This window comes from Pleurodeles waltl, chromosome 1_1 (genome assembly GCF_031143425.1).
Source record: "Pleurodeles waltl isolate 20211129_DDA chromosome 1_1, aPleWal1.hap1.20221129, whole genome shotgun sequence".
Taxonomy (NCBI): Eukaryota; Metazoa; Chordata; class Amphibia; order Caudata; family Salamandridae; genus Pleurodeles; species Pleurodeles waltl.
The window spans coordinates 15,282,522-15,297,191 of NC_090436.1; the positions used below are offsets into that span (position 1 = coordinate 15,282,522).

At 46.6% G+C, this 14,670-nt stretch overlaps 2 protein-coding genes across 2 annotated transcripts in view; one reads left to right on the forward strand and one right to left on the reverse strand.

Annotated features, from left to right (window-relative positions):
- LOC138254477 (endonuclease domain-containing 1 protein-like) overlaps positions 1-2,316 on the reverse strand; it is a 40,327-nt gene extending 38,011 nt beyond the window's left edge. Inside the window, exon 1 of the mRNA XM_069205817.1 lies at positions 2,213-2,316. The gene's annotated coding sequence lies outside the window, so the exon portion shown is untranslated. The remainder of the gene's footprint in view (positions 1-2,212) is intronic.
- Positions 2,317-3,983: 1,667 nt separating this feature from the next.
- The window catches only part of LOC138288056 (nucleophosmin-like), a 248,665-nt gene continuing 237,978 nt past the window's right edge, over positions 3,984-14,670 (forward strand). Inside the window, exon 1 of the mRNA XM_069229299.1 lies at positions 3,984-4,004. Within this exon, the coding sequence (XP_069085400.1) occupies positions 3,984-4,004 (21 nt within the window). The remainder of the gene's footprint in view (positions 4,005-14,670) is intronic.

A 14,670-nucleotide genomic window follows, 5' to 3' on the forward strand; every position in this document is an offset into this window, starting at 1 on the left:
ACACCTTAAAAAAGAATTCTTTACTACAGAAAGCGGTATTCACCCACACCTTAACAAAGACTTCCTTACTACAGAGAGCAGTACTCACCTACGCCTTAACAAAGACTTCTTACTACATAGAGCGGTACTCACCCATACCTTAACAAAGACTTCTTTACTACAGAGAGCTGTACTCACCTACGCCTTCACAAAGACTTCCTTACTACAGAGAGCGGTACTCACCCACACCTTAACAAATACTTCTTTACTATAGAGAGCTGTACTCACCCACACCTTAACAAAGACTTCTTTACTACAGAGAGCGGTAGTCACCCACACCTTAACAAAGACTTCTTTACTACAGAGAGCTGTACTCACCTACGCCTTAACGAACACTTCTTACTACAGAGAGCGGTATTCACCCACACCTTAAAAAAGACTTCTTTACTACAGAAAGCGGTATTCACCCAAACCTTAACAAAGACTTCCTTACTACAGAGAGCAGTACTCACCTACGCCTTAACAAAGACTTCTTACTACATAGAGCGGTACTCACCCATACCTTAACAAAGACTTCTTTACTACAGAGAGCTGTACTCACCTACGCCTTCACAAAGACTTCCTTACTACAGAGAGCGGTACTCACCCACACCTTAACAAATACTTCTTTACTATAGAGAGCTGTACTCACCCACACCTTAACAAAGACTTCTTTACTACAGAGAGCGGTAATCACCTATGCCTTAACAAGGACTTCTTTACTACAGATAGCGGTACTCACCTACACCTTAACAAAGACATCTTTACTACAGAGAGCTGTACTCACCTACACCTTAACAAAGACTTCTGTACTACAGATAGCGGTACTCACCTAGACTTAACAAAGACTTCTTTACTACAGAGAGAGGTACTCACCTACACCTTGACAAAGACTTCTTTACTACAGAGAGTGGTACTCACCAGCACCTTAAGAAAGACTTCTTTACTGCAGATAGTGGTACTCACCTACACCTTAACAAAGACCTCTTTACTACAGAGAGTGGTACTCACCTGCACCTTTACAAAGACTTCTTTTACCACAAATAGCGGTACTCACCCACACCTTAACAAACACTTCTTTACTGCAGATAGCAGTACTCACCCATACCTTAACAAAGAATTCTTTACTGCAGAGAGAGCGGTACTCACCTGCTCCTTAACGAACACTGCTTTACTAAAGAGAGCGGTACTCACCCACACCTTAACAAAGACTTCTTTACTACAGAGAGCGGTATTCACCCACACCTTAACAAAGAGTTCTTCACTACAGAGAGCAGTACTCACCCATACCTTAACAAAGACTTCTTTACTACAGACAGCGGTACTCACCCACACATTAACAAAGACTGCTTTACTACAGAGAGCTGTACTCACCCACATCTTAACAAAGACATCTTTGCTACAGACACCGTTACTCACCCACACCTCAACAAAGACTTCTTTTACCACAGACAGAGCGGTACTCACCGGCAGCTTAACGAACACTTCTTTACTACAGATAGCGGTATGCAGTACTCAACAAACCCTAAACAAAGACTTCTTTACTACAGAGAGCGGTAATCACCTATGCCTTAACAAGGACTTCTTTACTACAGATTGCGGTACTCACCTACACCTTAACAAAGTCTTCTTTACTACAGAGAGCGGTACTCACCTATGACTTAACAAAGACTACTTTACTACAGAGAGTGGTACTCACCCATACCTTAACAAAGACTTCTTTACTACAGAGAGCGGTACTCACTCACACCTTAAGAAAGACTTCTTTACTACAGAGAGCGGTATTCACCCATACCTTAACAAAGACTTCTTTACTACAGAGAGCGGTACTCACCCACACCTTAACAAAGACTTCTTTACTACAGAGAGCTGTACTCACCTACGGCTTCACAAAGACTTCCTTACTACAGAGAGCAGTACTCACCCACACTTTAACAAAGACTTCTTTACTACAGAGAGCGGTACTCACCCACACCTTAACAAAGACTTCTTTACTACAGAGAGCGGTACTCACCCACACCTTAACAAAGACTTCTTTACTACAGAGAGCTGTACTCACCTACCCCTTCACAAAGACTTCCTTACTACAGAGAGCGGTACTCACCCACACCTTAACAAAGACTTCTTCACTACAGACAGCGGTATTCACCCACACATTAAGAAAGACTTCTTTACTACAGAGAGCGGTACTCACCTACACCTTCTGTGAGTCCAAGTACAGTTGTTTCTGGTGCATCTGGAGTTACCGTATTTATACACAGCCTTATATGAGCCCATCCTTACTTAGACAACCCCTGGATGTCTGGGTGGTGACGAGGGCGATATCAGAGCCATTTCCTGGATTTGCATATTCAACAACTTCTTAGGAAATTCATTTCCTTCAGAGGGAGCGTTGGAATTTCAGATATTTGCCGCCTACACGAGGAGCTATGGAGGCAGAGGGTGGGTCTGAGCAGTCAGTGCTGGGAAGGACTTGGTGTAAACCACAGAGGTGGGTGAGCCAGCAGAGTAGCAGGGAGAGCCAAGCTGAACCCAGTGCTTAATTTGGGGCGGTGTTTTCTAGTGTTCAGCACCAGCACTTACTTCTAAACACCGGCACCTAGAATGGGATTATTATGGGATTACACTACTTGGTGGCGTCGTGTGTTTCTTCTTTAGCTGAGTTCATCAGCACAGGGTCCATTTAAAATGGCAAATGTAGCTGGTACTCAGCACAGTGGCAGGGTTCTTGGCGGTGCCAGCCGGAGTGGACTCCTTTGAAGTTCCTTGGGTCCTTCCTGGCACTTATTTTTTTTTTACAAATTAAGCACTGGCCGAACCAGTAAAATATTCGGAAAGTAAACCTTGCACCAGGTATCCTGTAAATACAGAACAAGCAAGTTTCACATTTCCCAAATGTTTTCCTTGTAACGTGGGAGCCTTTCACTTTAGTGCTCGAGTTTCTGCCGCTGAACTCGGTGTTTTTTGTTAAAAGTGATAATTTATGAAAATGAATTTAGACACATTGATGCAAATCAGGTGTCATCTGCCTTCTGTGTGTAGCTCACGTACAACAGAGAATGTGCTTCAAGGCGCTGTCAAATGCGCTGATGAAGGGGGCACAGTAAAATAGAATAATTGCCTGATATCACACAGTTTGTCCAGCTGAAGCGAGAATGGAGCTATGATTCTTGTTGGAGGAGCAGCGTATTTTTCTACAGTTTGCTGAAACAATATGCAGATTACAGAGAGGTGTACTGCAAGACAAGTTATTTGGAAGAACACACATTGGACTGTTTCATGGACTACACTTTGTAGCCAAACACCTGGGTCTATTTTCAGTCTTTCTGAAGTTGATTATGTTTAAATAAAAAGAAATGATTCTTTATGGAAGCACCATTGATTAGGACACGTGTATGAGGGGTATTTAAAGGAGAAATCGTTACGAAATGAGACTAGAAATCACAGAGTACTTACGACGATAAAGGTAGTTATTTTGGGAAAACGGAGGGAGTTTAGTGAACATTTCAGTTCTCACTTACATATCATTTTATGTCACTTCCCAGAAAGTCTAAAGACAAAAAGGGTTGGTTACACTGCGATATCCTGAGGGTGCCTCCCCCACTGATGAAGTTACTCGCAGGGGGGCTCATTTACAGGCCTCCGTGCATCGAGGGGAACTTCACTGTTAGCGATGCTTGGGCGGCACACACTGCAGGGCCGTAGCTACAAGGCCACGTAAAGCCACCCTGCCTTGCTTTTCATGACTTTGCAAATATTGACCGAGGCAACACCGCGAAAGTCACTGCGTTGCCTCACTCTGCGATAGGAAAGGTGGCATGCGCGTTGCGGTGGGTGTTGCCACATAACAGGAAACGGCTTTTAAAACCATCCAGAGCCACGCAGGCCCTAAGGACACAAGCGTTACCACGCTTGCCCTTAACCACGCATCCGTCTGAACCACGCCAATGCGTAGTTACGGCACCATGCATTTGGGTGGCAGCCGAGTAAGTCGGGCTGAGGCGGGTGAGGGGATTTTTAAGGACAGGGTTAAGTAGGTTTGAGAGTTTAGGGCAGGGGTGTTGGGTCGGGGTAGTTTTAAGGGCAGGGTGGGGGATTTTTTAGGACAGGGTAGATTTTACGGTTTAGGGCCGGAGGTCTGGTTAATTTTAAGGACAGGGAAGGGTAGATTTTAGGACAGGGCAGGGTAGCTTTTAGAGTTGGGTAGCTTTTAGGGTTCAGGGCAGGGTAGGTTTTAGGGTTTAGAGTAGGGGTCGGGTAGTTTTTAGCACAGGGTGGGGTAGTTTTGAGAACAGGGTAGGTTTTAGGGTTTAGAGCGGGGGTTGAGATAGCTCTTAGGACAGGGCAAAGTATGTTTTAGGACAGGGCAGTGTACCTTTAGGGTTAGGGGTGGGGCGGTGGTCGACGTGGTTTTTTGGACAGGGTGGGTAGCTTTTAGAGTTCAGGGAGGGGATGGGGGCTCTGTAGTTTTTAGGACAGGGCAGGGTGGGTTTTAGGACAGGGCATGGTAGCTTTTAGGGTTTAGAGTGGGGGAGTGCGGTTGGGGATGTTTTTAGGATAGGGTGGGTTAGCTTTTAGGACAGGGTAGCTTTTAGGGTTCAGGGTGGGGGCGGGTTGGGGATAGTTTAAGAACAGGGTGGGGTAGGCTTTAGGGTTTAGAGTGGGAGTGGGGCATGGGGTAGAGTTTCGGACAGGGTGGGGGGAGCTTTTAGGACAGTGTAGGTTTTAGGGTTCAGGGCGGGGCCTGGGTAGTTTTTAGGACAGGGCAGGGTAGGTTTTAGGACAGGGCAGGGTAACGTTTAGGGTTTAGGGAGGAGTGGGGTGGTTGGGGTGGATTTTAGGACAGGGTGGGGATTGTTTTAGGGTTCAGGGCGGGGTCAGGAAGTTGGGGTTGTTTTTGGAACAGGGCAGGGTAGGTTTTAGGGCAGGGCATGTTAGCTTTTAGGGTTTAGGGTGGGGCTGAGGATTGGGGTAGTTTTTGGGACAAGGCAGGGTAGGTTTTAGGATTTAGGGTGGGGGTTCGGGGTAGTTGTTAGGACAGGGTGGGGTAGTTTTTAGGACAGGATAGGGATTAGGGCCTGGGGCGGAGGGTTGGGGTAGTTTCTAGGGCAGGGTAGGATTTAGGGTTTAGGGCAGGGGGCCCTGGTAATTTTTAGGACAGGGTGGGCAGCTCTTAGGACAGGGTAGGTTTTATGGTGGGATGGGGGTGGAGGTTGTTTTTAGGACGGGGTGGGCTAGACAGCCTGGCGACAGGGCCAGAGAGGGCAATCTTGCCACCAAACTGGTTTTACCATGGGTGTATAGCCTTCAGGTAGCCACACCTTTAGGATGGGCTACCAAGCTCCTGACGACCAAGGAAAGGTTGTGCCATCTTGAAAGGGACACAAATGTGGCTTTCTGGGATAGCCAGATGCCACACATCACAAGAACTTTGTCACTAAGTAAGAGGGGACCCAGTAGCCCATTGGCTAGTGACCGTGTGGTACCTTCAGGGGTCTTTCCTGGGACAAATATGGCATCCCTGGCACCCTAACCCTCATATCAAGCTGGAATCGGAGAGAGTACCGAAGAAGGACTACTCCCCTGCCCTTAGACCCAAAGAGAGGCTGTAAGCTCAGAAGGACTGCATCTGCTGCACTCTGGGCCACCAAAGATTGGACTGTGTCTACGGCTCCTGGCTCAGGGAAGGGTTGATGTCTGACATCCAGCAACAGCAGGGACTCCAAGGATCCCTCAGCTAATGTCCTGGAACCAGCTCCAGGGACACAAGAGCTGGAGTTACCCTAGTTGCAAAGTTGGTAGCCTCTGCAAGAGTTGTGCCTCTACCAGCTGCGGAGCACCCAAAAGTACAAATCCAAGATAGCCTAAACCTGCACCCAAAGGACACTAGCACCCACTAATGGATTTTGCTCCAACCTTGGTAGAGACTGACCAGTAGCCCAGGATTGGCTGGCCGGCTACTGCAACAAAGAGGACTTTGAGGGACACTGACTTCTATGGTGAAGAATGTACCACTTCATCTGTGGACCAAGGAATCTCCACGAGGGCCCCCGTCGACCACACCACAATTGGAGCATCCTTGGTGCATCTTTTGCCTGTAACCCTCAGCATCTGGACCACTCCATTGATATCTATGGCGGTTTTCCTGTAAAGTTTGGATCTTTCCTTAAACGCTCTGGTGGCCTGGTAACTGTACAAAAGTATTCTTTTTGGCTCCCTAGGCCGTAGTCCTGCCAGGATTGGTCACCCAACTTGGACTGGAGTTGCAGAACTAACTTTAACAAATTTAACAAAAGTCTCCTAACTTTTGGTTGACCAATGCTAGTTCTTGGATCATATACACATTATTTATTGCTTCTAAAATCTATATCTCTAGAACCATCTGGTAGATTTTGATACTTAATGTCTCAAAATTGTCACCTTTCCTGTCGTGTGACTTTTGTATTATGTTGTTTAATACTGTTAAATACTTTGCACATTGTTCCTTTGCTAAGCCTTACGGCTCGGAGCCATAGCAACCCAGGGATGAGCTTAAGGTTTCAGTAACTGTACCTGACTGGACCCAAAATGGTATCTGCAAGTGTCCTGCATGACAGGGCCCCGCAGACAGATCGTATAGTACACCCAAAGGCTCACGATTATTTGTTAATGATCATGGATCACATTGAATAAAGTTGAGAGCTCTGAGATCATGACGGGCAGTATCCATGACATTTAGAAAATGATCATCAGTATATTTTAATTTACCAGCAGCATGTTACTTAAATTATTATCCGATCGAGGAGAAGGGGATCTCTACTGAGGTGGAATTAGGACTGTTCTGTGCCTGAGTCTGAGTATCTCCATTACTCCAGCTGAGTCAGCCATTTAATGATAAAAAGTGAGTTCACTGTCAACTGTAGACACAAATGTGCACATCCTGCGCTGAAGCGTTGCTAAGAAAAAGGCAGCTTTATCCCAGGTGCAATAGACCTCACTGAAGCACCACAGCACCACGGCAGCGTTTCAGGTTCTCTACAGCAACAAACTCCTTGAGCCCAACAAATACAGATTACAGCAGGTTTGCACTTTACAAACCTCCTGAGGAACACATGACTGGGAGCCAGAGACTCCAAATTACGCCCACCCCTCTTCTCAGTATGAAATCTCTGGTAACGCCACATAGGAAGAACATCAACAGTGCAGTGCATGGGTGTGTAAAGGCAATACATGTGTTTGCAATGGTGGTCTTATTCCAGGATCACTGACGGGATATCGGAACCAAAGATATAGGGGGTGATTCTGACCCCGGCGGTACAAGACCGCCGGGGCCAGGGTCGGCGGGAGCACCGCCGACAGGCCGGCGGTGCCCCGCAGGGCATTCTGACCGCGGCGGTTCGGCCGCGGTCAGAAGAGGCAAACCGGCGGTCTCCCGCCGGTTTACCGCTGCCCTTAGAATCCCCCATGGCGGCGCAGCTTGCTGCGCCGCCATGGGGGATTCTGACACCCCCTACCGCCATCCTGTTCCTGGCGGTTCGCCCGCCAGGAACAGGATGGCGGTAGGGGGTGCCGCAGGGGCCCCCGTAAGAGGGCCCCGCAAAGTATTTCAGTGTCTGCTAAGCAGACACTGAAATACGCGACGGGTGCAACTGCACCCGTCGCACCCCTGCAACTCCGCCGGCTCAATTCTGAGCCGGCGTCCTCGTTGCAGGGGCATTTACTCTGGGCCGGCTGGCGCTCTTTTGGAGAGCGCCCGCCGGCCCAGAGGAAATGTCTAAATGGCCGCCGCGGTCTTTTGAACGCGGTGCGGTCATTCAGCGGCGGTACCTTGGCGGACGGCCTCCGCCGTCCGCCAGGGTCATAATCAGGCCCATAGTGTGGGCAGAATGTCATGTCAGAAATATTGAGGACCTAAAGATCGAGAAGGTAAGTGCAATTAGGTAAGTATAGATTTACTATTCTTAATTCCACATCCAAATGCCTTGAAGATATATACATATATCGTCAGGGTACATATATGTGGAGTTATACGTAGTAAAACTTTGCTTACCTATAGACATTTATCTTTACAATATTTTTGTGCTCGATATTTTTGACACAATATTTAGTCCTACAATATTTTTGCTTCTGATATTCTGATTAAACACCCTCATTTCATCCTTGACCTGCGCACACATGTAAGGTTGATGCTGTAGAGGACCATTCCTGTTGCAAGAAGCTGTGATCTATCTTTTCAGCAGTCGGAGTAGGGCCACATATACCGCAGGTGATGCTGGAGTTCTGTTACTCTTTCCTCTTAGGCATAGTCATTCAACATGGGTTGGAGGTCACAGCAACATCACAACATTGGAGTTCTGTGGTACCTGTGGCGCGCAGTGGCCCAGAGCACAGACCTGGGAGCAAGGGCCACAGCGACCACTGCTGACACCAGAGTGTTTTGGAAGACTTGTGACACTTTGGTGATGTAAGCACCAAAGAGAAATGCTCAAGAGAGATCGAGAACCTCTGTATTATCTGGTCAGGATGACACAAGAGGGTAATACAGCTTCAGGAAGTCAGGCAGGAAGGCAGCAATGTCCAGGGACAAGATGTGGAGGGGACAGTTCATTAATACTCTTTAGATATGTCTGTGATGCTGATCTGCGGAAATTTGTTGCAATAGTACCAATTATGCTGTTTAAGTGATCCAATGATATGCATGAATTTATATTTATTTGTACAGGGTGTGACTCACAACTTTGTCCTTCTTTGGGGGCTTAAGGGGGGAGGGGATGGGACAAGCTAATGAATTGTAATGATATTTTCTTTTTTAAATCAATATTTTTTTACCAAAAAAAAGGAAGTGCCCCTCTGGACAGCACTTCAGAGGAGACACAAGTTGCAGAAAGACGCTGAGAATGGAAGAGGCTCCAGGAAGGCGGCTTCACTTCAGGGGTACACCCTGTGGTGTCTCGATTCTCTCTTGCAACATCCAGAGGTTAGGATTTTGGGTTGGGATGGTCAGTGGTCACAAGCCTCTAATCCTGGCAGTCTTTTAAGGTCAAAGATCTTCATGGCAGTACAGGGGCAGCTGGATTCAGGCTCTGGGATGAATTCTCTCTTAGCCAGCAGTCCACCTCTTGCTTTGTTCATACAGCAGCAACAGCACCATCTCTTCCTCAGCACTGGAGTATATTTCCTACTCCATCAGGGGCTGCCAATGTACATCTCTCTCTGCCCGATTAAAAATGCTTCTTCAAGCCAACAGGTGAACTCAAAGACAAAAGATTAGCCTATATTCAGAAACAATGGCAGTTTGGCCAAAGCCAACTGACCACTTCTATTAAATGCTGCCTCCAATCATGTAGAAGGGGCCAATGGTTGCCAAGGGACTCCTTCATGTAGGTGCTCTACTGTTCCATGGCAACCAGTTACAAAAGGTCCACTGTCTCTCCTATTTCCTTGGGGATGGCTGAACCCCAGTGTCTCTTTGATTTTGTGTATTGGAGCCAAACAACCTGCGGACAGGGGCTGTTGCTGGGCTCCGGTGTCTCCTGTAGATCAGGAGATAGGATGTGTGGAATGGGCCAGAGGCCTTTGTTCAGAGGTTGCACTTCTCAGGACCCAGACTGGACCTCGGGAACTGGTTTCATCCAGAGAAGGAGAATGAAAAGATGTACAAAAGCCTTCTGCTTCACCAAACGTGTCATGAATCCAAACCAGGCCATTGGATTTCCAATGGTTTCATCAATGGGATTAGGAAGAAGGTGGGGAAAAGAACACTTGGAGGTGCAGGAAATGGGAGACAGCAAACTCTGACTACCACTGGAGCCTGTGAAACGCTGTGGAGATCCCAGCACTCAAGTATCTAAGCATTACTTAACACTCCTCCTAAGCTCAGGCAGAATTGTGCTTCAGTCATGACAGTCACCAAAGTCTACATTGATTTTCACGTGGAGAGCCAGTGGGGCGGTTCTCAACTGGAGTGTAGGTAAAAGGTCTGTACCTCACGACTATAGATTGCAGCCACCAGCTACTAATCAGGTCATGGCCTGGTCAAGGTAATGGTATACATCCATAATGAAAGGATTGTCAATTTAGCTGTAACTACATCACCTAACCAAGCCAGCAGTCCATGGGTGAGCAGCAAGTGAAAACATGCAATGCATCTGCCAGGGAAATTGTGACTCCTACACAGGACAATATACCAGGCCAGGCAGATGAAATGTTGGCACACGGCTATCGCCTCAGGGCTGTTCATCCTTTGAGCCAATTCTTAGCTCCCTCCTATTAGGGTTAAAAAAAAGAAAGAGTTTCCCTCCCAATTACCACTCCCACCCTACAGCACCATCACTCACACCACAATGTATCTGCCTGCTTCTCCTCCGGTGTCCAGTTCCACAGAAGAACACTTCGTCTAAAGAAAACATGACAGGGAAGGAAGATGCAGAACACAAGCTTGTGCTATTCAGATTTAAGTGCTGGACCTTAGATAGGTCTTTTTATGTGTGGAGATTCCACACTCGTAAAGATTCTATTCGTAAATCCCTTTGTGAATAGCAAACAATCGTAACCTTACACAAAAGTGTAAGTATATGTGTAGGAGACTGGACTGGCTTGTAGTGAGTACCAAGGGGTACTTGCACCTTGCACCAGGCCCAGGTATCCCTTATTAGTGTAGAGGGGTGTCTAGCAGCTTAGGCTGATAGAAAAGGTAGCTTAGCAGAGCAGCTTAGGCTGAACTAGGAGACGAGTGAAGCTCCTACAGTACCACTAGTGTCATATGCACAATATCATAAGAAAACACAATACACAGATATACTAAAAATAAAGGTACTTTATTTTTATGACAATATGCCAAAGTATCTCAGTGAGTACCCTCAGTATGAGGATAGCAAATATACACAAGATATATGTACACAATACATGTTACATGGCCATATTCGGAGTTACCATTGTGAAGCTATACATAGGTAGTGACCTATGTATAGTGCACGCGTGTAATGGTGTCCCCGCACTCACAAAGTCCGGGGAATATGCCCTGAACTATATGGGGGCACCTTGGCTAGTGCCAGGGTGCCCACACACTAAGTAACTTAGCACCCAACCTTTACCAGGTAAAGGTTAGACATATAGGTGACTTATAAGTTACTTAAGTGCAGTGTAAAATGGCTGTGAAATAACGTGGACATTATTTCACTCAGGCTGCAGTGGCAGGCCTGTGTAAGAATTGTCAGAGCTCCCTATGGGTGGCAAAAGAAATGCTGCAGCCCATAGGGATCTCCTGGAACCCCAATACCCTGGGTACCTCAGTACCATATACTAGGGAATTATAAGGGTGTTCCAGTATGCCAATGTGAATTGGTGAAATTGGTAACTAGCCTGTTAGTGACAATTTGGAAAGAAATGAGTGAGCATAACCACTGAGGTTCTGGATAGCAGAGCCTCAGTGAGACAGTTAGTCATAACATAGGTAACACTTTCAGGCACACTTATGAGCACTGGGGCCCTGGCTGGCAGGGTCCCAGTGACACATACAACTAAACCAACATATATACAGTGAAAAATGGGGGTAACATGCCAGGCAAGATGGTACTTTCCTACAATCTTCTTATCACCTTGTAAGAAAGAAACACTGCCAAGGCCTGGAGGTAACATTAACTGGACAGGAGATCAGACAGGCAAAGGTTGCTCCAAAGTTAACTGCTGTTTGCTCAGCAGGCAATGTTTATGCTGGATGAATTCCAGCTAATCTTGAAGGATAAGTTTCTGATATATACCTGTGGAGTAGATAAGGTCAGCACCAATCTGCTGTGGTTTGACCAGCTGAGTTGCGTTACTGTAAACAAAACACCACCAGGGCCATAGCCACCAGTGAGGGAGTATGGTGGGGCTTAAGGGGTATTCGTTTAACACAGTGTACTATTTAGCTAGTGGGAGAACTAAATCAGAGGTATTGTCCTGTTAAATGTAGAATTTAAAATGCAACAGCAATCCAGTGGATAAATTGCAGAATGTGGGTCTAGAAAAACTGGGGATCAGATCCGAGCTCCCAGCCTTCACCAAATGTGTGATCTTAGTCAAATTACAGATTAGTGGCAAGCACTGGCAGTGTCGCCATACACGGCTGTCACGCCAGTGGTGCTGCTCCTAATGCACAGATTACAACGGCCTGGCACTAGGCTGACACCATTTTTGTGGTGATTTAATATCCAGCACATATGAGGACTTGCATTAGTATCCTGAAGTACCACAAAGTCGTGCTATGCACAGCTTTGCATTGCTTCGCGTCAAGAGGGTGTTGCACAGGGGGCGGATGGGTGTCTCCATGAAAACAATCATGGGTTTTCATGGAAATCACCATCTACAAACACTGGCAGACAAGGATTTCAGCCAAAATATTTTGCCCCCCTCGAGGCAGGCTTAAGAAGGAGAAACGAGAACATTTCTCCTTGTTTTTCCAACTTTGCATGGGTGCTCAAGGAAACAATCAGACATTTAGTAAGCGTGAGGGTCTCGAGGAGCTGGAGAAGGAGGTTGCTGCATGGTTGCTCATTGGAACAGCTAGGTCTTGAGTTCCTTCCTGAATTACTGGAGCAACAGTGCGGTCCTGAGGAGGTGGGGAGGTTGTTCCATGCCTTGGTTGCCAGGCGCGAGTAGGAGCGTCCTCCGCTGTGGGTCACCGAATCCAGGGCATGTGAGAGAGGCAAGGGACGCAGTTAGAAGGTGTCTGGTCAATGATGTGCTGCATTGTACAGCATAAATGCAAAGTAGGTAAAGCTTTAAAGGATATTTTGTGTTTTGGAAGAGGTACCATCTATTACAAAACATAAGCTTCAGAGAATGTACACTCCCGTGCACTATGGCACAAGGGTGTATTGCAGTGGTGGGAGAAAGAAAAAGATATGGTATATTTTTTTCTGTTTCCCTTTGACGCAAGACAGTGCAGCAACTGTGATGCAGCGTTGCCTTGACTCAAAAAATGGTAAACTTGGGCCTCAGGCTGCATTTGTAGAATGTACCATTGCCTGCCTCCAGTGGACGCTCCTCCGGTTGGGCGGAGGAGCGTTGCCCTCCCCGCCCTGCAGCGGCAGCTGCAAAACCTTTTAAAGAAAACAATAATAAACCATGTTTATTATTGTTTTCTTTGAAAGGGGTGGGGCCACGGGGGTGACGTGCACTGAGGGGGAGAGCACTCCCCCTTTACAGCACATGTGTGTTTGGCCGGCTGTCTCGGGCCAGCCAAACACACATGTGCTGTAAGCTCTCTACAGCTCAACAACACAGTTGCCGGGCTGGAGAGAACCTGCAGAGGCTCCCAGTCTGCCTGGGAGCGCCCTGGCGGGGCGCTCCCAGCCAATCCAGCCGCTACTATGAGCAGCGTCAGGATTGGAGCAGAGTAGGCTGGGAGCCTGTGCGTGCAGCGAAGAGCATCGAGGGACAGAGAAGCGGCGGAGGGAGTAAGTGTTTTTAAAAAAAAAAAAATTAAGTGCTTATTCCCTCCCTCTCCCCCTCCCGTGCCTCCCTTGCATGTGCGACCTTACAGCCGCTCTCATCAGAAGACCCTTAGTACTGCTGTGACTACCAACATCACCTGCGCAATGAGATGGCATCGACTCAGAACTTCTCTCAACTTTGAACTTGTTTTTTTCAAGAGAAGAGTCTTGCATCTGATTAATTTAAAACATTGATAAGTGTTTTACAGAACACAGTGATATATAGAGCTCTTAGTAGATTGAAACAAAAGCTCTGTCCTTCGGTGTTAAACTAGAGAAGGAGATATCGATCCAGTAACTAAATTGCACATTATGTAACCAGGAAACCTGGGGCCCGAGTCACTGCTTCTCGCTTTGATGAAGTAGTGTGATCTTAGGCAAAACACTTTAGGTCCTTGTTTCTCATTTTCCTTAATCGTCAAATTTAAGAGCACCCTAAGTAATTCAACTTGGGATGTGACTTACCTAAAATACTCTTGTGTGTGGTCTCATCACTATATTGTTGCTCATCTGTAGGAACAATAAAGGCCACAGGCAGGAGAGCACATAACTGACTTGCCTCTTAGGTTCCTCATGGGATCATCATTCAGTGATGAAGGAGTGGGCACAGGAAGGGCTTCATGAATATTTCTAAGTTCTTATTTAGAAACTTTCACTTTTAATAAATGTCACTAAACGCCAGTGATGTCATCTAGTTGCTGAATTAAAACCCTACTAAATGTTAATGAAACACACTTCTTTGCAACCTTAAGCCTTCATCATATTTGTACACGTTTGTTGTGTAGTTTACATGCCAAAAATGTTGATGGTTCAGCTAATGCTTTAACACTTAGAGACCTGTGGTTTGTCTCTGGCTCAGATGTCCCTGTTAATATGCAGCTTTGTGTACTCACCTCTATTCCAGGCTCCATCCAGCCTTACATCAACATTATATGCAAGATGGCAGCACAGCATTACTTTTAGTATCATAACTCTACAGTGCACAGAAATGCCCAAGGGTAGTTGTTTACGACATTTCTTCATAACTGAGGACTGGTTATTTATAAAGCACTTTCCATACCCTCAAGAGGCCTGAACTGCTGTCCTGAATGGTTTATGTTAGAAATTGGATTATCATTTGGGGGTGGGGAGGATTATCAAACTAAAGAAATATTCACAGCTCTTGTCAGAGTGAACCCACAAAGTCACTAAGGCCCAG